The sequence below is a fragment of the Dreissena polymorpha genome, chromosome 2, assembly GCF_020536995.1.
Source record: "Dreissena polymorpha isolate Duluth1 chromosome 2, UMN_Dpol_1.0, whole genome shotgun sequence".
NCBI lineage: Eukaryota > Metazoa > Mollusca > Bivalvia > Myida > Dreissenidae > Dreissena > Dreissena polymorpha.
Window position 1 is genome coordinate 118,952,037 of NC_068356.1, and position 27,715 is coordinate 118,979,751.

Genomic DNA, 27,715 nt, shown 5'->3' on the forward strand with positions numbered 1-27,715 from the left:
TCGGACAAAAAATGTGGAAGATTTTTGAAAGTTTTCACAAAATAGGCAAAAACGAATAAACATGCAAAGTTCAACGAGCTCCTGCGGCCATGTTTTTTGACGAATCAAATTTCTTTGAACAACTTTTTCAGGGGAGCCCTCAAAGGTCATCCCTGTGAAATTTTTTGAAAATCTGATGAGCGGTTTCTGACAAGAAGATTTTTTAAGGTTTTTACCATATATGGTCATGGCGGCCATCTTGGTTATGTGATCAATTTTTTTTAACAATTCTTTTGTCCCATGACCTAGGGATGCTCCACATGAAATTTAGTTGAAATTGGCTAAATGGTTTAGTAGAAGAAGATGTTTACAAATTGTTTACAGACGGACGGACGGACGGACGGACGCCGGACGCTGAGTGATCACAATAGCTCACCTCGAGCTATCGCTCAGGTGAGCTAAAAATGGTAATTCCATTAAAGCGACATTATTGGAATCAAACAGTATATAGGTGTTTTGACAACTGAAGACAGAAATGATTTGATGTACGATTTGAGTCCAAATGTAGTTTTCATGCAGATTTGTTCATACGACACAATGACACAATTTTATTCAACAGTGAAAAATGCCTATAATGTAGTTTTCGTGCAGATTTGTTCATACGACACAATGACACAATTTTATTCAACAGTGAAAAATGCCTATAATATCACTAATGAATCCAAATTTTAAGGGAAGAAAGATATAGTGAATCGAAAACCATCAAATACGTGTTTTTAAGTACATAAGTATCGTATCCTTTTGATAAAAACAAGTTAATTAAATTGAAAAGTTTAATATGAACATTTGGTTTAACATATTTTAATTTGCGGACACGCTTCAAAACATCTCCGTAAAATGATGGATGGGAGATTCCATTATTTAAATGCCATTTTAAAGAAACATTATATTTTGAAATTAAATCACCATACTTAGAGTAAAATCTAGCAAATTTATTTCTTAGGTTATGATACAAAAAGCCTTGTTATAGCAATTTTTTAGTTAATATTAGATTACGATCATTAAAATCTTTAATACACGAACATGCTCTGGCATAACGTACCAACTGCGAAATGTAAGTACCATAGGAAGGTCCTTTAGGGATGTTGCCATCTAGAAACGGAAAATTCACAATTTCAAAGTTAAAATCGTCCCGTTTGTCGTATAAACTAGTTTTGATCAAATTATTATAAATAGTTAAATGTAAGTCTAAATACGCAGCGTCTGTATTGGATATACACGATCTATTTAAGACTAGTTCTTTTGGGTAGATTTTGTGAATATATTGTTCAAATAATGGATTATCTAAATTAAGTATGTAATCAATGTACCTACTAGTAAGATTAAAACAATTAATCAAATCTACTTGCTTAGTTTTAGATAATTCTAACATAAATTCGCTTTCATATCAATATAAAAAAAGGTCAGCTAGAAGTGGCGCACAATTAGTACCCATAGGAACGCCAATAATTTGTTTAAATTCAAGCCACAGGGTAGTAAGTTATATTTTCTTATTTTTGACTGTTTGTGAAAACTTTGTATACTATAGTAAACACATACGAAAGCAAACATCAATAAAGAAGACGCAAAGTTCAAATACGCGACCTGCTGGGCAGATAAATACGGTAAAGTCATTCACCAACGTTCGATTTTATATTTATTTTAGTTTCTAAAGGTCGTGTTTATATTGACAACATCCAATCGTTCCGTAATGGGAAAAGCCATACCAAATTTGTGTTTACTTTCATTGAAAGTTAGAAAGCATAGTATCGTTTTATTGCTAAGCAATAAAACTATCATGATGATACCTACCCACTATGGTTTGGAAAAGAAAAAAAAAACATCATAATTTGACACCACAATAAATCAATTATTTGGATATGGTTTGATTCTTAGTAAATATGCCAAACCATCTGTGTAAAAGTTCATGCTTGTATTCAAAACGGAAGCATATTTTAGTTTGATTTATAAATAGCATGATAGTGTGCACTATTGTTTGGAAAAGAAGCGTTATGCCATGGCATCAAAAGATAGTGGACGAATGTCTCACATCTCATTTTATACGTTTAAGACACAAACTAACGAACCTACAATTCATGCGTTTTAACTAAAACATATTACCCTTTTGTTTTTAAAACAAATATGAAGCAGCAAACACTCTTTTTTTTCTGTAACAATTAGTAAAGCCAACCGCAAGTGAACTGTTCGGTTCGTTTTATGTTCCCCAGTCTATACTGGGGACATCTTGTTTTTGCCCTGTCTGTTTGCTGGTTTGTTTGTTGGTTTGCGTCAAACTTTAACCTTTGCCATAACTTTTGCAATATTGAAGATAGCAACTTCATATTTAGCATGCATGTGTACCTCATGGAGCTGCACATTTTGAGTGGTTACAGGTCAAGGTCATCGTTCTTGGTCAAAGGTCAAATATATGGGTGGGGACATAGAGTTTCACAAACACATCTTGTTTTCATGAAATTTTGGACACAGCCTTTTATTTATTGTCTGTTTAGAAACTGCCTAAATGTTCACCAATGTTATAAATATGGCTTCAAGCAGTATGTATTTTTTTCATAAAATTTATTAAGATTTGTTCTTTCGCGAGACGGTTTCCTTTATTACTGTAAATTTGCTATCTCCACTTTTCCTTTTAGAAAAAACGCAATCTTGAAAAACAAATCGAATACTGTTCTAACGGAGAAATATCTCGAATGCACAAATATATCGATTGGTTTAGATGGAAACGCTATATTTGATTAAACCAATGGGAAAACATATATAAAACCGAAGTTTGATTCATACTTTGTGAACTTTGAGGAATTTGATATTAGTCCCGATTTTTTTTTTCGTATTATCCTATTTGTCGCATGCACTTTGTGTGCGACATAAATCGCAATTAGACTTTTTTGCGATATTTGTGAAATTATGCAATAACATTGCATTTTTCCGGCATTACCAAAACATTGAAAAAGAAAAAAAAATGACGTCTTAATAAAGTTATTCATTTTGATCTGAACAGAACCGATCCGATAGTGCAGTTGTTTGTTTAATTTAGATGAGACGATATCATTGAGGAAAAATTTACAAATGGCCAATCAAACTTAATTGTATATATCGCCTATGGATTGGCTAAACGTGCTTTCGTCTAGTCGTTTTTTTTTTGGTATTGTATCATTTAGGTCTCTTGTGTGTATTTATAAAATCGGACCAAAAACAGGTGTGTCATGTACGCATTTTGCCCAATCCACATTTAGTATTTTCCAATCTGGTCAGAAGTATTATTATATTTTAAAAACGATGTGTTAAGATGGCATAGAAACTAGAGATGCATCTCGTTACTAAAATATTAACAGGTTAACCTATTATCCCGGGGGGAGGGGTAACTTCCCAAATTTTAGGGTATGGGTGTCCCGCTGAGACTTACGAAATGTGACCCATTTTTATACCGGAACTCTGATAAAGTAGACCCATTTTGATATAAGATTTTTGAAAAAGCATACCCATTTGTATACGATACCATTGAGAAAGTGGACCCATTTCAATACAAGAATTTTGATAAACTGGACCCTTAGTTGAGCTATAGATATATCTTTACTGTCTACGAAAACAGATTTTTAATAAGAGCTTTTAATAAAATCCTATATTTAAGTATGGCCGGAAATTAAATATGTTTTCTTAATTTGCTTTCAAAGCCTGTGATAACGATTTCTTGATTCCACACATAATCAAAATTTTCTACAAAACATATATTATTATCCAAGATGTCACAATGACAGCCGGGAATGACAGAGTGTAATTCCGTGTACACATGTAGCGTAAAGTCGGTTATTTTGACAGTCGTCTAATTCCGACACAATTTTCATAAATCGTTTGTACTTTTCCAGTCACTTTTAGATTATGTAACGATTTCGTCACTTAATATATGACGTATGTTAATATATGACGTCACAGTATCATCTTGGTCGATCAAGCAACAGATAAAAACAGTCAAGTTTCTGCATCTTTCCCGCTACTAAAATTTACTTTTTGATACCCATTTATATAGAAGAATGACATTTATCATACCCATTTTGATACTGATACTTTCAAATCTATATGCATTTATATACAAGCAAATTTCTGATTTTAATACCCATATCTATACTTAGATGCTCAAAACCATACCCATTTCTATAATTTTAGTCGAAAAACACATCCAATAAAATCGGCACACCCCTATACACCCGAATATAGGAAGTTACCCCCCCCCCCCCCCGGGCCTATTATTGTATCCGGTTAAAAAACCGGTTAATTTAAAAACTTTAAAATGTTGAAGTATAATTTCAAACCTTTTAAATTGCACGAACATGACGAAACAAAAACATAAAAATACATAATACTTGTTTAACTATGTGTTGTCCCTGTTAAATGAATCTTTCGAACAAGAATTGAATTGAATAAAAAACACCATGTGTTATGATTGAAATGAAGCATACATTTAAATGAATAAATAAATAAAATTCCCGATTCAAAACGAAACTTGAGCTGAAAAAAATATTGTAGGATATGTTGTCACTGCAGCTTAAGCCTTTCATCAAACATGCATGTCAGTTTTAGCAATTGTTCCAAAAAGAAAACAACTGCACGGGAAAATGAAAAGTAAGCGCGGAATGCTGTCGTATATCTAGTTATTCATCCGGATAATAAAACACGAGACCGTCTACAGAGTGCTGTTGAGCCAAGATGTAAAGTAATAGGTGTCTGCGTATACGCCCGGATAGTTGGCACGGCCGCACCCGAATCCCCAGCTCACCACACCTGCAAATATTTCAGAACCGCGTGTATACGCAAAATAATCATTTGTTCTTTCCGACTGCAAATGTAAACGTCTATCTATTGTTTCTAATTATTAATTAAGCATCACTTGCCACATTATGTTATTTTCTGCTCTGTTCATAAGCCCTGAAATGCCTGACTCGCATATTGAAGGTCAATGATTTGCAATCTGTTGACGTTTCTCTTTGACAAATGATAAGGTGAATAATAGTAAGGTGTGATATTGATTAACGTATTTTACACTTCTACTTGATTAAAAGACATCTAAAACTTCCCCATTAACCTTTATACGGCTCTCGAGTGTTTTAGATATACATTGAAATATATTTGTAACCCATAGCTAGACGGCGTACTATCCTCTTACTTTCTTTGAGCTTTATTTCTGTAGAGAGATACATTAACCATTTACTTACCAACGAGTTCCCATGAACCGCTTCTGGGAGCAACCAAAGGTCCGCCAGAGTCACCCTGTGGTTTATTGAATAGCATGGAATTAAAGTCATGGGGCGGATAATTTTTTAACATACAATTATCTGAAACAGTATCATATTCACATAGATTTTGCCCACCAAAGTAAACACGAAATTTAATTGTGTTGCTTGGTAATAACTTTTTATGATTTTATGGGTAATTCGACTGATAATATGCCATTTCCTGAAGTTCTTATAAAATGAAGAAATGACATCAATTCCGGTTTGGTTTGTATTTCAATATTATTAGAATAAATGCGCATATAGTTAGATGAATAGCATTGAAACTGATAGTTGTAGCGAATTATTTCATCGTTATATACTAGTAAATAATTTCGTCTACATAAGCGACCCTTTTGATTAAATAATAAATATTTGACCTGTTAAAGGCAAATCTTACCTGGCAAGCGTCTTTGCCAGTTTCCTCGGCGCACAACATGGTGGCGTCCAGGGAGCCTTTATTTCCGGTCTTTTCACATTCTGCCAGGCTTAAAAAAGGGCTTCCAGACATACCGGAGAACGGTGGACGTCGAGCCGCCTGTAAATGTGATAATACAATTTTTGACGATGCTGCGAAGCATCGTCTAAGTTATCATATCATGAAAAAAAATCACAATGGCTACCTATATAAAAGACCGAGCCAGTCCGATTGAGATAGCTCGATTTTTCTTATCGGCATACCTCGCTGATTATCATTGATAAAGGTATAGGAAGCTCAGCTATAAATAGGACAGCATATTCTGGGAAAAGATTTAATAATAGTTTGAAAACGTTAATTTTAAATCAGTTACTAGTATATTCAATCCATTATATGTTTATAGATCAAAGAAACAACTATGCATTTTGTGTTTTGTATTTGACATTTGTCGAGATTCAGTAAAAAAATTGCGAATTAAAACGTGTATAATTAACTTTCAACGCGATCATGAGTGTAAAGAAAACGAATTATTTCGAACCTGTCATTTGTAAACGTTGTAGCGACTATGGTATATAAACAGCATAATAGCTGTATCATATCTGTGATACTCGCTCTTCTGCGTGCTTTCTCATTTTGCATATTTTATAAACTTTTCAAACATAAATTACAGAGCCACAGCAGTGCACATACTATGTTTGACAATTCATTCGTTTGTTGGATATTGTTTGCTGTTTTAAACACATATTAGGTCATATCGCGGAGATTTAGTTAACCTTACCATGTGTTAATGGGCGAACTCTCGTATTCAAGTGCTCTTACGACTATGTGCTCATATCCACTTTCGATCGGGAATCATTATGAAATTATTGCCGTACTTAACGAACAAACATGCCTTAGCTTATTGAATTAGAGAAATAGAACAATAATCAAGGAGAAAAAGTATATGTTCATGCACATGGGATTGTGAAATCACGTCCGTACACATATCATCATTAACTTAGGAAAGGAAACAACGAAATATAAAGTTTGGTATGATATACATGTGAAATTAAAGAGCATGGTGTAATTAAAGAGCATGTCAAGTTTTGAATTTATATGCTGAAACGTAATGTTATAACCCACAAACGTTTTACTGTAACAGACAGTTTTTTTTAAAAAGTGGTACAGAAAATACACGCCGAATACCCTTTTAAAGATATTTCTTGTTATATTTGATCGAGAATGTAACCCGCCTCCCAGTTTCGCTGAAAGGATCAAGTTCCCCACGGGTACTACTTCCCCGTACCCCCAATTTTTTTTCGTACCCTACATTTTTCTTCCCCATTTTTTTTCGTACCCAATTTTTTTTTCGTACCCAAATTTTTGCTCGTAACCAAATTTTTTTTCGTACCCAATTTTTTTTACCTTAATTTTTTTCGTAACCAAATCTTTTTACGTACTTATATTATTTTTTTTTGCATAATTGTACCCAAAATTTTCGCACCCATTTTTTTCCTACCCAAAACTTTCGTACCCACATACACAATTGTGGTGATGTAGATAAACGTAAATAGATGCTCTAATATCAATCCTGTTCAAAAGCATCGTCATACCAGTACTGTCAGTACTTTGATTATTTAATGTATCCTTTCCGATGTTGTTACTTTCTGATATAAAATCTTAAATGTATCACAACAAGCCTATAATTGAAACAAACCACGGCGTTTTGTTCGCATTTAAATAATACGTCAACACGCATTAATATTGCAATTGCAGTTAAACTGTAGTTAAATTAACCGACATTCTGAATAGACGTAAGTTTTCAGTATGATTACATACGATGTTCCAATCATCCATGAATTGTGAACTTATGCTATCATAACCAAATTGTTTTAGTCTGGATTTCGCGACATGCGGGTAATAAAAACATATATGTATTCCCCGATAAAGATAAAGATAAAGAAGCTTTATTTAACGTCGCATATAATCAACAAGTAACATTAGCTATACAGCTATTGTGCGACACACAAGGTATCCACTAACGAATACTTATCTGACTGCTTCGATTTTATCTTCCTAGTGCTACCCATTTAATGCTGAGCGTCAAGCATGGGAGCCACTAGTACCATTTTTCACGACTTTGGTATGTCGCGGCCGGGGATCGAACCCACGACCACCCGCACTCGAAGCAGACGCTCTACCACTAGGCTATCGAGGCGGTATGCGGATCGGAATGCGATAGTAATCGGACCGTCCATCTTTCCTTCTGTCAGCCCGCAATGTTTCTGATGCGGAACATATATCAAGATGTATTACGGGGATATTAAACTTCATATGATGATAGAGGTGGTTTGTCGAATATGCCGAATACATTAACCATAATTCTTTCTTCTTTATTTACACATTTTTTTCAAGATTTACCACTTAGTCAATTTTCGTAGGCGAAACATAACTCTCTTAGAATTGAATGCATTGAAATAAAAAAAATCATACATCGATTTAGGACTTATAGAGAAAATGCAAGCACAAGAGTAACGACTAAATATTATGATCAGTATCTTTTTAAGTAATTACCCTTTGCATGTTTTTGTATAGTCTGCTTCTTTTGTGGAGCATATTTCTGCAAGGACTGAAGGTTTTCGAATGGACCTTAATATAGTGATAGATGCCTTAAAGGGAAGATACCGAGTATAAGGAACATAACTCTATCTGCAATATTTTCATATTTATTTTATCTTGTTACTTACATTTTCCAAGCATTTATTCACAAGTATTTAAAGCATTTAAATAACACTTTATTTTCTGGGTAAACGAACCATATCGCTTTCTATAGTATTTTTGGATTTATTGCCATATGCTTATTACTTTTTTGCAGGTCTTAACTACATACTGTAATTTTATAGTGTATAACTTTGTTTTGATTTCAACTAGTGGCTTCACATGAAACGTCATAAATTGAAAAAGGGCTTTGAGAAAGAGTGGTAATTAAATGTTCCATTACTCTTTAGTGTAAATTGCACAGCGATTGATCTTTATTAGGTTAGAGTTATTTTCCTTTTTGTGCTCAGTCCAATTAAGAAGTGAACTTTTTATTGTGCAATTCAATACTCGAAAAGTTCAAAAATTGGGTCAACAGAAACTTGTGTAATGATAGAAGATAAGAGAGTAAGTTCGGAATACAAGAACCAAAACCGGTTTTTGTATTTACTAAAACTATTTCTATCCTTTTAATGTTCTTGTCCACAACATAGCTCTTAGTATATAATTTTTTGTTGTGAACTTTCATACATAAAAAAGTCAAATGAGATTTCTAGTTTTCAATAAATACATGAAATATGTCTGTTATCATTAACTTTGCAGGTCAATTTATAATGTTTGGCCTGGTCAATACTTCAAGTGTATTTGTCATGTAGAGTGCACGCGCTTGTAATTTTAAAGACTCTTCAGAATCTTTATCTCATTTATGAAGTTAAAATGTTGTTTTTAGAGTGTTATTGGCTGGAAGATTTTTCATTCAGATTAATATGAACATACAAAACCAAGCTATTCAATCTGACTTCTTTAGACTGTGGCTTCTTCCTGGAATTGCATACTATGATTTGACCCCATGTGCCTCTAAAGCTTTTTAATCGAATACACGATTTTGTTGATTTTAGTTTTTTGTTTCATTTCATTATGACTTTGAAAGTTACAATTCAGTTGCTCTTGTTGACATCAAACAATTGATTTATTTAATGGTAATATAATTACTATGTATCCTCTTTGATTACCGAATTGTGGTGTTATGAGACTAATGTGTATTTACACTTATTGCATTGTAAATGCTGTGCCAAGTTTGGGGCTCCTACCTTTTTTATGACTCACGTGTTATTTCCCAATTTAATAAGAATATGCAATGACATGATGCATACATCTTCTAAAATGTTAATCAACACTATTGCTTTAGTCGATTGCTAGCTAATTGATTTAGTATGCAGCTAATATTATCGAATGAAGTAAAATGTTCGAACATACAGACTGGAATACAAACAAAATATGGTTGACAAACAACAATTAGGGTCGGTCGGTTTAGTTGAAACAAACAATGTTTGTTTACGCTTTATTCCTGCTGCGTGTAATTGGATTGTTGTGTATGTGTTTTGTGCTGTGTCTTGTACTTTTGTTTGACTGTTTTATAATTAACAATTTGTCTTAAAACCGATCACGTGTTAACATATAAAAGCCTGTGTAGTCCGCACTTCCCGTCGATTTTTGTTAAGAAGAGACTTCATTCTATCGAGAAATTCAATATAAAAAGAAGAAAGTGTCGTCCCTGATCAGCCAGTGCGAACTGCCTATCTGGGACGATACTTTCCGCACTTGCATTTAATGCGGAATTCAAAGCGCGACTCATGTGATTTTTCTCTTAAGATTTAGCTGGAGAATCACTTTGTTTATACTGACTTTCCGATATGGTTCCCCATCCGGACACGACAGCATTCTCGTTGTGAGTGTATGTGCGTGTTGGTAGGCAGGCTGGGAATGTATTTATGGGAAGCTGGGAGGGCATCCGGGTGCCGAAACCTGCCGAACAAACGCATGTATTGATTACATAATGGCCCTACACAATTGATGTGTTTTAATGAGTTTTGGAGAAACTTTACTTCGTTGGGCCAACTAAAAACACAGGCAGCAGTATCATAAATTTGCCCCCCACCCCCGGGACCCTACCCCCCGAGTTTACCCCAGGGGTTCCAGATTGTTAAATGTTGAAATTGGTGTACATTTAACAATCTGGAACCTCTGGGGTAAGCTCGGGGGGGAGGGGGGGGGGTAGGGTCCCCCGGGGGGGCAAATTTATGATACTGCTGCCTGTGACTAAAAGACTTTGAATAATTGCAATTATTAAAGGGACATGTTCATATTTCACTTTCCTTTAATATGTGAAAATATTAGGACAACACATAGAATTTGCACCGCTTTTCTATCTGCAATCGAATCGTGTAGTATCGTTGCATAGTCTAAGTTCGTGGATAGCGTAAGTTCGTGGATTGTCAGTTTGGAATAACTACACGCGCTAGATTTTGACATCCTGGAGACGAAAACCGGAATTGTGTATTGCAAACTATCTTTTTACAACTGAGAACAAAATATTTGAATGAAATGCGTTCTAAACAAGCAAACAAATTGAATAATGGCCATAAGTGTATTTTACCTCCATTTTCATAATGCACAAATTTCCTTTGCCAAAAAAATCCGTAACAAAATGCATAAAACCTATTTTGCTCACTTTGTTTATATACAGCGTTCTATTGACACTGTATGTACACAGCCTCGTACTCGATTTTTAAATGCTTTTTAGGCAACGTAAAATAAGAAGTGTTTTACGGTACCTGATTCCTTATGCCTTTTTATTTAATGTGCACATGTGGTTAGCGTGTGGCTATGATATTTATTAGAGAAAAAAAATCATGTTTAATGGTAAATAATCAAATGATAACGAAAAATCAACTTTTCTGGAAAAAAAAATATTTCACTATCATAGGTATTTATCTCAAAATGAGCAGAAAGCGAGGTGCATCGCTTTGAACAGCCATACCATCATAAGTTGTGCACTAACTCAGTCTTATTCAACGCAGAAATGAATTTACTTTCTGGAAATGTACATATCTTGCCAGATTTCTGCAAATGCAAGGAAATTTATTTCTGCGTTGCATTTATAAGACCGAGTTTGTGAAAATCGCTGTACACTTGATGAAGTTATGCCTGTTTTCGGGTGATCTTGAGTTGGATAACTTATTATAATATATATTATATATATATTTATTTGATAGTGATTTTTTTCAGAAAGTTGATTTTTCGTTACATTTTGATTATTTATCATTCAAAATGATGTTTTCACTAATAAATATCATAGCCACACGCTAACTACCTGTGTTAATTTACAGGCCAAACCAACTCCATTGAAACATTAAATATTTCATTAAATTATGTTCTTTATAAATGTTCAATGTTCAGTTACATGTATTTTTTTTATTGTTTTCATTCATGTATTAAAAATGTTTAGAAAGCACACATTTCTACATTTGGCCTAATCAGCTGTTCTGGAGTAATGACGTCACATGTGTCATCCACGAACATGAATTCAAAATGGCAGTTCATACTGATGGATGGTGTTTGTTAACTTGAATTTGGAAGACAAGATTACAATTGAATTTGATTCTTTGTTAGTATTCACACAGGTGAGGATTTAATTTATGCTTAATTATATTAATTTGATCAAAATAAAAATATAATTACTTATAAAACTGTTCTATTTGTTATATCCACTAACTTACGATAGACCAGGATATTTTAATTTAAGGGTCATGCACAAATGGAAATGCGACAAGGATATTTGATGATGAAAAACAAACTATTGGCGAAGGAAATGTTATCACTATGATTTATGCATTTCTGACCAATTTATCCAACGCTGGCATTTACACTCTTATCGTATTTAGTATATGACTTGTATTGCACGTGTCATCTTCTACCAGTTCGCGCAACCAGCCTGAAATAATCCGCTCCCCGTTTGTTCTTAAAATGGGAGAGCAAAATACATCTGAGATATGAACGAAATAGCTACTATACTTCTTCTGAGCATAGCTCGTATCAAATCAGGGCCACTTCTAAAATTCACGTGATAATGGTCATATAAAAGTGTTATATAAATACGTACAAATATAAATGATTACAAATCCTATTGTGTGGTTTTGTTAACACTTATGTTACCCGTATGGGGAGGTAACCACTTAAAGGAGTTTGATTTACTTGTTTGAAAATCTTACAACCTTACTTCATACCGATTACGGCTATATCGTTGCTAAAAGTTCTCGTGTTGTATTGCTGGTGAACGGTGATGCTGACTGGTGTCCAGATAACTCGGGTGCCGACAACGTTGGTTTGATGCATGCCGAACACGATTGTGTAGTCGTTGGGGTTCTTGCTGTTAATAACGCATAGTAATCATGAAGCACTGACGTTCAGAACTACTGAAACGAGATAACTTAGCCATTGCTTTATTAAATGATTTATCATTTATAATGAAATCAAATAATGACTTGGTGTATTTAAGAAAAATATTGGACATTCGTATATTAAAATTTGAAAACTAGCAGGGCTAAACATGTATTTTGATATTTATCCGCAGTCCTTATTATTTCGTCACATACGTACGTATTATTGTAAATTGGAACAGTGGAAAATATTCATTTCAATTCGATTTTCACTTACCTATCATCGAGACAGTGGGCGGCAGTGATGACCTTGACAACGCCTCCTTTTTCTGATCACATACGTACCGCCACATATCAGCCTTCCAATCCGATCTTGGAGTCCCACCTGTAACAACGAATCAAAGCGCTGACGTCATTGCATTTTGCGCTTATCGTCAACAAGAGAGTTAGCAACAAAAACAGCAATTAAACCATTCCATTGCGAGATGCGTGTTGATACCATTAATTTATAAGTAAATATGTAAGTTTATAAGTTTAGGATTGTTATCGTGGAAGTGCGATTAAAAACGCCACTTAAAAGCATAAACACATCACCGTACATCGTTTTACGTAATAAAATCTTGTATACAACAAACTGACCGCAGCGTGTAGTGACGTCTCACCTCTATTGATATAATTATGCTTTTGCACTACTTTGGATTAAAATTTACTCTTCAGTGAAACTTAAAATAGAGCTCATCTTGGGGCAATATGATAAATTGGTAAATAAGTTCATTTAGCATTTTATTTTCCAAAATAAAATAAAACAATCGATAAACACTTAGATGGTTGTTTCAAACTGTGTTTAGTTAATCGTGTTTATAATGAATCATTGATAAAACATGGAACAACAAATGCAATAAATTAGTTGTTCACATGCGAACGACTTAAAATTAAAATAACTGTCAAATAATAGGGGTATTCCACCCTTTAAACGTGTTTAAAATTTGACCAGGACCTCCAAGACTGAATTTAATCGCAGTTGACTCGTAACAGCGTCGTAGAGCGTTCTTGGGCGTCGTAATGGAATCGTAGGTAATTCGTGACTCAATCGGGAAATCGGTGATCACGTGATCTGTCTAAGAATCAGCTACGACTTTGTCAAGACTCTCAAGACGTCACCTCGGGTGTGTTGCGAGCCCGCTAAGATTATCGCGATTTAGTTACGAAACAGTTACGATTTTCGGAGAATGGGTGTGGTGTATAAACAGAGCTTCTCGGTTTTTTCAGTCATTCAGTTTAGATGGCTTTTTATGAATAACAGGTAATTTGTTTATAATCAAAAATGGCAAGAAAAGGCAAGCGCAGGGGGAAGATAGGTAAGAATACAATCGAAGAAGAAAGCACAGGAAGTCCTCTGAAAGGCGCAAAAAAGGAACGGAGGCCTTCTTACACTTGCATACAGAAGAATGTAGGTCACATTGTAAAGAATGATCAATATCAATAGATATTGGTGCCTAATTCATGGGTGCGTTCGGTGAGGACCTAGCTTAGTCGTGACCGATCTGCATCGTTCGTAGTACAGTCGCAGTAGATTCTTACACATCGTTGTGAAGTCGCGACCCTATTCGCAAGACTTCAACCGAACCCCACGATTCGCCTTAACTCAATCGTACCAGTGTCGTAACTGAATTGTAGTCTGTCACGAGTCTTCCCGATTCAATAAATGTGATGAATCGTAGCGAATCGTGGGCTTGTTTTCGTAGTGGAATAGGGCCATAAGAAAGCTTGTCAAGTTGTCTACAAATGCTATCAATAACATACCCGTTTAAATCGTACATGATTAACGTCTCTCCGAAACCCGTTACAAATATTGCTGTTTTTTTAAACCTACCTGCCACGGGAAATCCCCTGCGTTGGCAATCTGTCCCCCCACGATGAACTGTGTTGCGTAGTTGGGCGTCGCGGGGAAATTCGTCCGCCCGCATTCCTGACCGAATGTTACTAGGGGATGTAAAATGTAGCAAGTTCGGAAGTAAATGCATCAACGCTTACCATTTCATCTGCGTCTTTTGAGCTTTCATTTTCGTTTGACTCAATGTTTAAGAATATGTAGAAAAGCACATATCCATGTTAAAATATTGAAAAAAGAAATATAAAATAAAAGAACGATTTTGTCTTATGATAAACAACGATTTTGGATGTGTGTTGCACATGGTTCTCTACGGTGGCACTAAGGTGACATCACCGCTCCCAAAAAAAAGAAGTCGGGAAAACACAAGTTCTGTTTTCCCATCTCCAAAAAAAAAATAACTCGGAGAAACACAAATAAGTCTGTTTTCACGAGTATTTTTTTGTTTGAACTCGAGAAAACAGATGATTAATCGGCTGCTCAGAATCCTTGCATTAGATCATCCATTAAATTCACTGTTGTTTAAACATTCGTGAAAATGACAGATCGAGATGAACCCATACGGGGCTATTTCAATAAATTTGCATTAACTTTGAAATTAAGAAGTAGTGTTGTCATTGGTAGAGTTGTCTTTGACCGCTGCTTAAACTTCTGTATACTAGGGACGTTTTCATTGTCTGATTATTTTGAGGGAACAAGATAGTATCTTGTTCCTTCAATATAATCCGCGTCTGTGAAGTGCCGATTATCTTGTGCGCACAATATAGCGATTGTGTTTTCCCGTCTCCAAAAAAAAATTAACTCGGGGGAAAAACAGAACATTTGGTTTCTCGAGTCCAAAATAATTAACTCGTGAAAACAGACTTATTTTGTTTTTCCCCGAGTTTATTTATTTTTTTTGGAGACGGAAATCAGAACTTGTGTTTTCCCGAATTCATTTTTTTTTTTGGAGCGGTGATGTCACCTTAGTGCAACCGTAAGATCTAGATACGATTACAATATCTTACTTGAAGGTACACAACGTCAGGGAATATGATTATCTTAATTCTTGCGAGCATCGTAGCCAGTAATTATCTCCGTATGTTAAAAAAATTAATTCAATTGAAAAAATAGAAACAATTCTCATCATTTCAATGCGTTTGCCAAGTTTATTTAAATTTGTATAGGAATTGGGTTTGAACACATATTATCGTAATTAATAATAATATAAGTATTATTTTATTAAAACATAAATAATATTGTGGTACTATTTGAGATTAAATCTCAAATATTTATGATATATTTCAGGTTTGTACGGTGGCACTAAGGTGACATCACCGCTCCAAAAAAAAAGTCGGGAAAACACAAGTTATGTTTACCCGTCGCAAAAAAAAAATAACTCGGGGAAACACAAAATAAGTCTGTTTTCAGGAGTTATTTTTTTTTTTTGGCGACGGGAAAACAAAAGTTCTGTTTTCACGTCTTTTTTTTAAGACTTGAAAACACAATCGCTATATTGTGCGCACAAGATAATCGGCCAAAACACAGACGCGGATTATATGGAGGGAACATTTGAAACAGAACTTGTGTTTTCCGCTCAAAAAAAAGTGAAACCAGAACTTTTGTTTTCCCGTCGCCAAAAAAAAAAATAACTCCTGAAAACAGACTTATTTTGTGTTTCCCCGAGTTAATTTTTTTTGGCGACGGGAAAACATAACGTGTGTTTTCACGACTTTTTTTTTTTAGCGGTGATGTCACCTTAGTGCTTAGATCTAGTTCGTGAATATTGTCTTAATTTGCTTTCACATGACTTGAACGTAAGTGATACGATGACAGTTCATTGTTCCGTCAAACATCGACACAGTAAGGTGCACTCTGTGTCCGTTTGTACGCGGTTGGAAGAAAGCACGAGTTTAGGTATAACTCGGTCCCCTCCACCACTAGGATAACTCTAATTCATTACGTATACTAAAATTGTGTATTGTTTTAGATACCAATGAGAGGCTTGTGCAAGTTGGTTTTTAGCTGTAAACTTACGCGGCACCGTACCGAAATACTACGATTTACCAAATTACCGTGTCTCAAATTTATACGCGCAAAATATAAGTACCGTTTTCAGAAGCCTTACCGTAATTCCATTTTTTTTGTATAACCATGAAATGTTCGCAAGCATACGTTGTCTGTTTATTTTTTATACCATTTATTATGTAAAGTAGGTTGCATATTCAACCTTTTGTCATGTTCCATTATGTCAAGAAAACGATAGAAATTTGTCACGAAGAAACTTAAATACTCTTATCTTATTTTGGTTATCGACGATTCGTTTTGAACCTAACTGTTGAGTATTGAGTACTCAATAAATGAATAATAAATACTTAGTATTACAATTTGGTTACTGAATACATATGAAGATGTTATGTATTGAATGTATGTATTGAATAAATTATTTATTTAAGACTTTAGTGTTCGCAAAGGAAAGCTTCATAATTCCAATTATTTTATTTATAGTAATTTTACTGTTTGTTATTGTATTATCTCAGTGTCTTAAATAACATATTTTGTTACAATTCTGTGTTTTATGTCCATCGAACAGAATACTAATAATCTTATGATTCTGTTTGTTGACGGATGTACGTCTTTCGGTTATTAATATAAAGTAAATTACGTTAATGTTTTCTTGCCAAGTGTTGTTTTTTTAAGCTTCGCGTATAGCAAAAATATATATGGGAATATGGTGCTGATACGCATTCATTGCTGAAGATGAGATCATTCGAGTATTTCTGATAATTTTGAAGACGGGCCCGCTAGATATGATAATTATAATGGCATTTTATACCGATGGATTTATAAATCAAAATAATTAAAGGGGCTTTATTTATAAAAATTACTTTACCATAATGAATAGATTGTTTTGCTCTATCAAAACATGAACTAAATATTTATTAAAGGCCCCTTTATTTATTTACGCGTTAAGCTCTACGGCATCCTATGATGGCCCATATTGTGTTTCTTGGTAAATATTCTGTAAGTCTAAATCGCAAAACATAGGCACGGAACAAGTTGTAATAAAAATGGCATTTCATGTGGGAATTGTTAAAATGTAGCCAGAACATAGGTAAAAAGAGGTACATTAAAACACGGACATGAATATACATGTGTATTAAATCAAATCTATAAGTGCTCATATATGAGTGTTTGAAAACCAAACTCCCATTCCTTCAGAAATGATAACCAAGTGATGTTGGTTGTACCTTTATTTTTTTGAATCTTGTTTTTTGCCTTTTTTTCGAACTAATCTCAGTTTAAAAAAAGACCCAACATTATATTGAACTGTTGTTCTTGTGGTTTTGCTTCTTAGTGAGATCTCATCGTCGGTTCGCGTTCGGATGTAAAACGATCATGGTAATGTGCTGGCGGTGCACGCGAACTTGTCTTAATCGAGCCCATCTTTAGGTGGAAGTACTTTGTATTTTCCCTCACACCATTGCTGTATAGCTTTATTATTTTATTTTCGGGTAACTTTCTCCGGCATTAACAAGCTCCTTCGACAACTGAAATTACTGAACAGTTATATGAAAAGTAAACATCGGCTGTTTTTGTATATCAAATTTATTTAACCAAATGTTAACATCCTCGAGACGGTCTATAGATAGGTGTTGAGCCAAGATCTCAAGTACCAGGTATCAGCGTACACGCCAGGATAGTTGGCACGGCCGCACCCGAATCCCCAGCTCACCACACCTGCAAATATTAAACCGCGTGCAAAACATATCTATCCCGTAAATAACTTATCATAATGAAATCTCCATTTTCTCTTGTTGTTTTCACTAATATCACTCGATCATTTGAAATGTGTATTTACTGTGCCATTTCAATATGTAGAGACTCTTCGGTATAAATGTTGCGAATAGTTTTTAAATTTTTCAAGATGTGTAATAATATCGAAGACTCAAAAGTGTACATAATTTCAGATCTACATTTAGTTTGTTCTCTGCTGTAGTGTGTGTCATATAATCATTTTTATTGTAAAGCCCGATACACGGGAAGTGGTGTCACGTTTGAGTTTAAAAAGTCATTTTCAAGTCATCTTAAAAACAAGGGACAAAATTGTCACAAAACCAGTGTTTCATAAAAATATTTGTATAACTAGAGCTTTGTCACAGACATGACGTATACCCCCACATGCTGCATTGACACAGAATATTTTGCATGCTGTCTTTCTTGTTACGAAAATTTTGGTTACGAAAATTTTGGGTACGAACAAAAAAATTGGGTAGGAAAATGTTGGGTACGAAAAAATTATGCCAAAAAACATTTGGGTACAAAAAAACTTTGGGTACGAAAAAAAAATTGGGAACGAACAAAATGTGGGTACGAAAAAAAATGTGGGTACGAAAAAAAAATTGGGGTACGAAAAAAAATTGGGTACGGAAAACTTGGGGTACGAATCTTTTTATTAGGAAAGATGGGGTACCTGTAAGTATACCGGGGTACCCAAAAGTATCATTTGAAAATCGGTGTAGGGTGAAGTATAATTCAAAGTACCCGGGGTACGGGGAAGTAGGACCCGTGGGGGACTTGGCCCATCCAGCATCATTTATGGCCATTTTTTTACCTTTGAACTCAAAGTGTGACCTTGACCTTGGAGATATCGACGTATTTCTTTCGCATGACACACCGTTTAATGATGGTGAACAAATGTGCCAAATGATTTTAAAATCTCACAATGAACGACATCGTTATGGCCCGGACAAGATCATTTATGGCCATGTTTGACCTTTGAACTCAAACTGTGAAATTTACCTTGGAGATATCGACGTTATTCTTACGCATGACACACCTTCCAATGATGGTGAACAAATGTGCCAAATGAATTTAAAATCTCACAATCAACGACATATATATGGCCCGGACAAGCTCATTTATGGCCATTTTTGACATTTTAACTCAAAGTGTGACCTTGACCTTAGAGATATCGACGTTATTCTTTCGCGCGACACACCGTCCAATGATGGTGAATAAATGTGCCAAATGATTGTAAAATCTCACAATGAACGACATAGTTATAGTAAGGACAAGCTTGTTTCGCCCGCCAGCCAGCCCGCCCGCCGACATTCGCCAATCTAATAACCAGTTTTTTCCTTCGGAAAACCTGGTTTAAAACAACATTCTCATTTACTTACCAACGAGTTCCCATACACCGTTTCTGGGAGCAACCAAAGGACCACCAGAGTCACCCTGTAGTGGAGATAAAAGAGGTTTGTTATTTTATCAAACACATTATGCATTTAAATAGTGTAGGTTGCGATCGTGTTGTTGGTTGTGGTGGTAAAAGTGAGGTGGTATTCGTTGCACCCGCAGCAACACAAATTACAATAGCAGCACTATTAATAGACCATAAAATAATAATTTGTTAACAAATGCAATAAAAATCGAACGATAGGGAGGGAGATGATCGTTCGAGATTAACTCTGATGTAGTCATTTACATAAGCCTTTCTATGGAAGCTTAAAATTACACAAGCTATCACAAATGACCATTGTCAAGAATATATGCTATATAAATATTATGTATATCTAAAAATTACCGTCGGTTATTTAAATCAACGGTCTAGGAACGTCGCTGATAGGAATATTAACAACAACAATAATAATAATAACAAGACTATTGTCAAGCAATATAAGTCCCCTACCGGCTCGACCATTGTCAGAAATTCCAACATTTTCAGATTAAAAAATATATATATTTGTTGCCATAGCAACCATAACTTTTGACGTAGGAACAAAATTAAATAACGTGCATAATGTCCATATTGCAATCTATTCATGTTCCAACTTTCGTGAAAAAATATTAAGTACTTTTAAAGTTATCGCAGGATCCAGAAAACCACCATTTTCAGCAGTATTTCTAGTCTATTTGTTGCCATAGCAACCATTATTTTAGACGTAGGAACAAAATGAAATGACGTGCATAATGTCCATATTGCCATCTATCCATGTTCCAAGTTTTCGATCGCAGGATCCACAAAAGTGTGACAGACTCACAGACGCACAGAGCGAAAACCACAAGTCCCCTCCGGTGAAACCGGTAGGGGACAAATAATAATAACAAGGCTATTGTCAAGCAATATGGTCCCCTACCGGCTCCACCATTGTCAGAAATTCCACCATTTTCAGAATATTTTTTTTGGTTGCCATAGCAACCACAATTTTTGACGTAAGAACAAAATGAAATGACGTGCATAATGTCCATATTGCCATCTATCTTTGTTGCAAGTTTCATGAAAAAATATTACGAACTTTTAAAGTAATCGCAGGATCCAGAAACCACCATTTTCAGCAGTATTTCTAGTCTATTTTTTGCCATAGCAACCAGAATTTTTGACGTAGGAACAAAATGAAATGACGTGCATAATGTCCATATTGCCATCTATCCATGTTTCAAGTTTCATGAACAAATATGAAGAACTTTTAAAGTTATCGCAGGATCCAGAAAAGTGTGACAGACTCACAGACGCACAGAGCGAAAACCATAAGTCCCGTCCGGTGAAACCGGTAGGGGACAATAAAGACTTAGAATATTTATAATAAAAAATCAATAATAATTATATTATACTGCTGGTGCTGCTGCTGCTGTTGATGGTGATGATGATGAATGACAAGAGAAGTAGTAGATGAAGGATGAGGCGGAGGGGAATGGTGGTATTTGTTGAAGATGTGTGCGGTTTTGAATTGTTTTTTTTATTTAACCTTGACGTAAAATCTTACCTGGCAGGCGTCTTTGCCAGTTGCCCCGGCGCACAACATGGTGGCGTCCAGGCTGCCTTTATTTCCGGTGTTTTCGCATGCTGCCAGACTTAGGAGAGGCTTCCAAACATACCGGAGAGAGGTGGAGGACGAGCCGCCTGTAAATGTGATGTTGCAATGTTTATTTCATATATCCATTCGAGTGTTGTTGCTTTCCTTTATTTATTCCTACAGGCCTATCATAAAAACAAACGACGCCGTTTTGTTCGAACTTGCAGCAATTCTAATTAAAAAATAAAGTTTTCTGTAAGAAAACATTTCTGTAATTGCATTTTGTTTATTTTTTGTATACCGTAGTTCTTTTCTTTACCGTTTCTTTTGTGGGGCACACTCTGCAAAAAACTGGCGGTTTTAAAATGAACTTTCTACTCTAAAGGTAGTAAGTACAAAGTGTTCAAGTGAAACTATTCGTTATGATAGAATATAGGGTGGGGGGAGTGAGGGAGTACGAAGTAAAAGTACTATAATCGTTTATATATTTTCTTTCATTATTGCCCTGTGTTTGATTTTTTTGTGTCCAAAGCATAACTATTAGTATTACATTAATTGATGTGAAAGTTCACATATCGAAAGAGTCATCTGAGCTTTATAGTTTTCAATACATAAATAAAATGTTTATGTTTTCTTTAATCTCTTGAATGCCACAATAACACTGTTTGTTCAAAACCATACGTTTGATGCTTTCGGCACTTACAGTAAAAAACTTGTAATTTAGCCTCGTTCTGGGAAAACGGGGCTTAACTTATGTGCGTAAACATTTGTTTCTGATTAATCTGTGCAGTCCACAGGGGCTTATCTGGATCGAGACTTTCTACCTAGACTGGTTTTTCGTTTAGAATATACTGATTTTAACGAAAAATTCCATAAAAGCGGAAAGTGTTATTCCTGGTAAGCGTGTGCGATGTGCACCTTCTTATCTGCGACGATACTTTCCTCCCATGCATTAAACCCGTCTTTGCTAGAGCGCGGCTAATAACATTCTCTCAAGGGATTAAACTTAAGATCCAGTATGTTTATATCTACCTTCGGATGTGGTTCCCCATCCGGACACGACCGAATCCTCGTTGTGATTATATGTGCGTGATGGTCGGCAGGCCGGGAACGTGTTGACGGGAAGTCCGGAGGGCATCAGGCTGCCAAAAGCTGTAGAACAAACGCATGTATTAATGACAGTTTTACCCGACACAATTTATTTGTGGTAATTGCTAAAAGATTTTCATATGAAATGAATTTTGATAACGTAAATCATATTTTACCAATGCATTGTGCAAGACGTTTTCGGAGAAACTGTACTTCTGTCGGCCCACTGACAAACTTTTAAAAAATGCACTTGAGCCGCGTTCTGAGAAATCTGGGCTTAATGCATGTGCGTTAAGTGTCGTCCCAGATAAGATTGTGCAGTCCGCACAGGCTAATCAGGGACGACACTTTCCGCTTTTATGGTATTTTTCACTTTAAATGAAGTCTCTTCTTAGCAAAAATCAAATTTAGGCGGAAAGTGTCGTCCCTGATTAGCCTGTGCGGACTGCACAGGCTAATCTGGGAGGACTCTTAACGCAGATGCATTAAGCCCAGTTTTATCAGAACGCGGCTCAATTACTAAAGGGACATATCCATATTTTAGTTTCTCTATATCAAAAATAGGACAACACAAGTTTTAAAAGTTATGCCGCTTTATTTTTGTATGCGAACCTTACAATATTATAATTTATGGGTATCGTGAAAATGGAAATGCGGTTAGATTATTCGATAATGAAAAAAACTATTGGCAACATTACTACTATCAATATGTATATGTATATCTGGTCAACAGATACAATCCAAAGCTGGTTTTCACACTTTAAGTGTTTTTTATTGAACTTGCCATCTTCTACCATTTCACGCAACCAGCCTTGAATAATCTAAGCCCTGTTTTAAAAACAATGGTCTTAAAGGGGCCTTTTCACGTTTTGGAAAAAGTAACAAAACTGAAAAAAAAATGTTTCAGATTCGCAAATTTTCGTTGTAGTTAGGAGGAAACAGTAATACTGAAAAATTATCGTGCTCTAAAATATCCATTATATGCATTTTTGACGATTTAAAAAACTGAAAATTATAAAGCGTAGCAACGCGAAATGATTGATAAATTTGGAGAGTTATGTTGTTGCCGTTATAATTTTGTGATACTACGATTGCTTATATAGAGTATAAAACTCACCATTCACTTTATTAGCATGGATGGCCGAGTGGTCTAAGCGATAGACTTTTACTCCAGGGGTCAGTGGTTCTAGTGCAGTTGAGTTTTTTTTTCTTTAATTAATTTTATTATTGATTTTAACTGGAGGTTTTTAGATCCAATGATTACATTTATCAATATAAAGCATTTAATGAAAAAAACTTCAATACATGCCAAAATCTGTGAAAATTTTCCTTTAAAATGGGATTACAAAATGCATCAGAGACTCGAGAGAACATGTAACAAGACTGCTTCCGAGCATAGCTCTTACTTATCCTATAGTACTGTTTTCGTTTTCGATATCGTTACCCGTATTGGGAGGTAAACTACTTTCAAAAGCGAAACATGTTTGAGCCACGTTCTTAGAAGTCTGAGCTTAATGCATGTGCGTAAAGTGTCGTCCCAGATAAGCCTGTGCAGTTCGCACAGGCTAATCAGGGACGACACTTTCCGCTTTTATAGTACTTTTAGTATCAAGGAAGTCCCTCCTTATCTAAAATCAAGTTTAGGCGGAAAGTGTCGTCCCTAATTAGCCTTTACGCACATGAATTAAGCCCAATTTTCTCAGAATACGACACATTTCATCATACCGATAACGGCGATATCATTGCTCATAGTGTTCGAGTTGTATTGCTGGTGAACGTTGATGGTCACTGCTCTAACAATGAGCCGGGTGCCGACAACGTTGGTTTGGTGCATGCCGAACACGACCTGGTAGTTGTTGGGATTGGGGTTCTTGCTGTGAATATCGCAATCATAAAGCACCGTCTAGTCCCGCAATTCTCAGTAACATTAATGTGTGTAACCGTTACATTGACTAATCCGAAGTACGTTGATGATCACCTTGCACACAACTCTAACCATTGTAATACTTTCTCTGCCATCTTACTCGCTGTACACAAACGCCAACATTACAGCTGTTCATATATTCTCAATGCAGACATATGTTCAATCATAAGCACAGTGTAGTAAACCATATTTATAATTTAAAATGTGCAAATATGTATCAAATCATGTTAGAATATATCTTTGTGTTCTGTCAAATAAAAAAATGATTAAGTAAATTTAGAATAATGTTGCGAAATATTGTTATTAATCAGTATATAAACAACTCGTTGTAATATACTTATAATTCACAGCATTGATGTGACCTGGTGGGTTCTGATTTTTTCGGAATTTGGAAATTAAATGTGCATATTGATTTTATATTCCCCTAAATATAGGCATTTTTTAAATTCTGTTCTCATATAGATATTTATATATAGAAGAATAAATTGATGAAATCATCTAACAAGAATGCTTTTGTATGAAATCATACATAAAAAATATGTAAACAATGTTACACAATATAATTTCGATATCCCGCGTATTTAGTGGGAGTCTTATTCACGCCGACAAAAATCGCCAACTTTGATGGAAATTTAACTGCACTGCAGCCCCGTTATCAATAGTGCAGAACGCTAAGCGATAATTAATATTTTGTTTTATTACTTCACTTTTTTTCAGAGCCGCTTAAAGTGTTCCCTATGACATAACTTTAAGATCACACAAATAGCTATGTTATTGAGCGTTTCTTAAAACGAGAAATATGTATTTACCCACTCTTAAGCAAATACTTATTGATAGAAACATTACATTTCAACAACATGATACGTTACTAACAATCCATATTCACCTTAAGGTAAATAAGATAAACTGTGTCTGTCAGGCGGAGCTACGAACAACCGAAACAAGATCGCCCCACGAATCAAAAGGTAATATGTTATTTTTTGGCTATGAAATTATGATACTTGAACAGTTAAGAGTATCGATTTTAATTCGATATCCCCTTACCCCGAAAGACAGTGGGCGGCAGTAATGACCTTGACCACTCCTCCTGTTCCGATCACATACGTACCGCCACATATCAGGTATCCATTTTCAACCAGCCCCACCTGTAACAACGAATCAAAGCGCTGAAGGTTTTGCAGTGTTTCGCTAGTGTCTGTTTTCAAAAATCGATAGCAATATAAACAACAATTGAACCATACATAAAACGGTTCAAAACGCTACGTACATGCTTTAAAAAAATCAACGAGCATCGTTTAACGAAATGGTAATCTTCGATACAACAAATTGACCGCAACTGGTAGTGGCGTCCCACATCTGATAATCATTTTTTTTTCTCAAAATCGCACCACTTCGCATAAATTTTACCAACGCACAGAGCTAATTAGTTGTTCATGGACGGTTGTTATCTAAAGGCAGTATGAGATATTGTTCAACTTTGTTCATTTAACATTTCTGTTTACAATAACATTTATTAAAAAAAAGACAATATGTATATTATTTTAAACGACACATCTTTGTTCGGGTGATCCTATTCGTTTCGAGCTATAAAAAAGCACCACATTATTTGTTCGCATGGGAACAATTGCTATGTATATCTAATATATCAGATAATATCTGACCAACTAAGAAAATGTGGTCCGTATGATAGCCATTGTCATTTATACTATTGCGTTTAATTAAGTTTACTTTGAAACTAGAGCTAGGTAACAGCATACCTGCCATGGGAAATCCCCTTCTTTGGCAATCTGTCCTCCCACAATCATCTGCATTGCGTAGTTTGGCGTTTGGGAGAAACTCGTCCGCCCGCATTCCTGGGCGAAGGTTACTAAGGTGGGGGAGGGTTAAGGTAAAAAGTACACAAATACATGAAACATGACACGTTTGTGTTCGGTGTAATAATGCTAACATCAAGATTTGTTGAGGAGAAAAAGCGCAACAATTCCTCTACCCATAATCTTCGGCATTGTCTGTGCTCGGGAGAAGAAAAGAATGAAAACACGAAAAGTGTATTTCCATTAATCGCTGTCATATGTTTATTTATGGACTTAATTACAAACTGTTTAAGCATAAATCGGCATGCTCACAAGAAAATGTTATTCACTGCATATTTATAGAAAAAAACAATAATACAATATATGTAACGAAAAACATTTAAAGATCTTGGGCAAGGTTAGGAAAGAAATGCTTCACAATTTACAATCTCAATCTGCGCCTTTTGTACTTATTTTTCGCTTAATACCAATTTAAAGAATATTTAGAAATGCACACTTTCATTTTCAATACTTAAAAAGTAATATAAAATAATTGAACGATATTGTCTTTTGATTAACCATGATCCTGCATGCGAGTAGCATATGCTGTTCTGATCAAACCGTATACGAGATATAGGAATATATTATAAATAAACATCTGCAATTTGCACTTTAGTTGCTAAATGGGCGTTTCTTATGTTCAAAATAACCATAGACGCCAAATATCTTTAAGAGATATTTCCTGCTCAATTGCAAACAAGAGTTCTGAAATTAATATTTGAGATTAAATTTCAAATAACACATTATTAATGCTTTGTATTTTAATATTACAATAATGTTAATAGTTTCAATAACAATAATATTTGTTCAACCGCAATACCATAAGAAATGTAAATAAAACATTTCAAACGCAACGAATCAATGAATTAATTCTGTTTTCTTTTTCAATTTAATGATCATAACATAAGAACTTTGTTACCGGCTACGATGCTCGCAATAATTAAGCTTATCATGCTCCCAGACGTTGTGTGCCTTCAAGAAATACTGATAATTGCTCCAATGATAATTGCTCCCAACATTTCTTTTATATAGAGTCAGGTTGACCTGCGCCAGGATGACCTGACATTTTAGAACATTGCAATCTAATCGTGCTTATGAAAATTGTCAACATTTGCAAAATCTTGAATGAACGCGAGAGCTCAGCAATAGCTCGAACAACCACACCAGAAGAACTTTAATCAATTACATTTTATAACATTGTGCATTGTTATAGATGACAATCTCTGGTTTATGCAGGTCCCGTTTTCAGTTGTTAAATAGCACGGCCTTTCACCAAAATTCTACGATTTTTGATTCACGTGTTTTCCCACTTATCTTGGAATATGTATGCAATGACATGCATATAAATCTTTCAAAGCAAAATAAACATTATTTTTCAGTTAATGGTACTAAATTTAGCGAATATGATCAAATGTAATATTCATGATCTCAAACTGAATACTTACTTTAGCGAATGTGATACAGTGAAGCGAAGATGAATGCAAACTAAACCCGAATAACCATTAAAA

At 35.0% G+C, this 27,715-nt stretch overlaps 1 protein-coding gene and 1 long non-coding RNA gene across 3 annotated transcripts; both read right to left on the minus strand.

The window, feature by feature from the left end:
- Positions 1 to 3,140: 3,140 nt before the first annotated feature.
- LOC127868733 (trypsin alpha-3-like) lies at positions 3,141 to 27,286 on the minus strand. Of its 2 annotated transcripts, none has more exons than XM_052410761.1 (8): positions 27,127 to 27,286; positions 26,112 to 26,221; positions 25,399 to 25,499; positions 24,156 to 24,304; positions 22,374 to 22,493; positions 21,312 to 21,448; positions 19,728 to 19,782; positions 3,141 to 4,812 (listed from the first exon to the last, which is right to left on the minus strand). In XM_052410761.1, exons 1-8 carry the CDS (start codon positions 27,158 to 27,160, stop codon positions 4,715 to 4,717), a joined length of 804 nt encoding a protein of 267 aa, XP_052266721.1. In that variant the 5' UTR covers positions 27,161 to 27,286; the 3' UTR covers positions 3,141 to 4,714. The 2 variants fall into 2 exon arrangements, with proteins under 2 accessions (XP_052266721.1, XP_052266720.1); XM_052410760.1 differs by lacking the exon at positions 3,141 to 4,812 and adding an exon at positions 18,138 to 18,285.
- Positions 5,242 to 11,007, minus strand: LOC127868743 (uncharacterized). The gene is made up of 4 exons (XR_008044233.1): positions 10,892 to 11,007; positions 10,141 to 10,260; positions 5,701 to 5,838; positions 5,242 to 5,298 (listed from the first exon to the last, which is right to left on the minus strand). It is a non-coding gene; the product is annotated as an uncharacterized LOC127868743 (long non-coding RNA).
- Positions 27,287 to 27,715: the final 429 nt, after the last annotated feature.

Bases quoted from the DNA above. Each gene is read 5' to 3' on its own strand.
- LOC127868733 (XM_052410761.1), bottom strand. From the start codon at position 27,160: ATGATAAGCTTAATTATTGCGAGCATCGTAGCCG. The intron at 21,449-22,373 runs GTAGATATAAAC...TCACATTTACAG, and splicing joins ATGGGGAACCACATCCGAAG to GCGGCTCGTCCTCCACCTCT. The intron at 19,783-21,311 runs GTAAGATTTTAC...TCTCCACTACAG, and splicing joins CTGGCAAAGACGCCTGCCAG to GGTGACTCTGGTGGTCCTTT.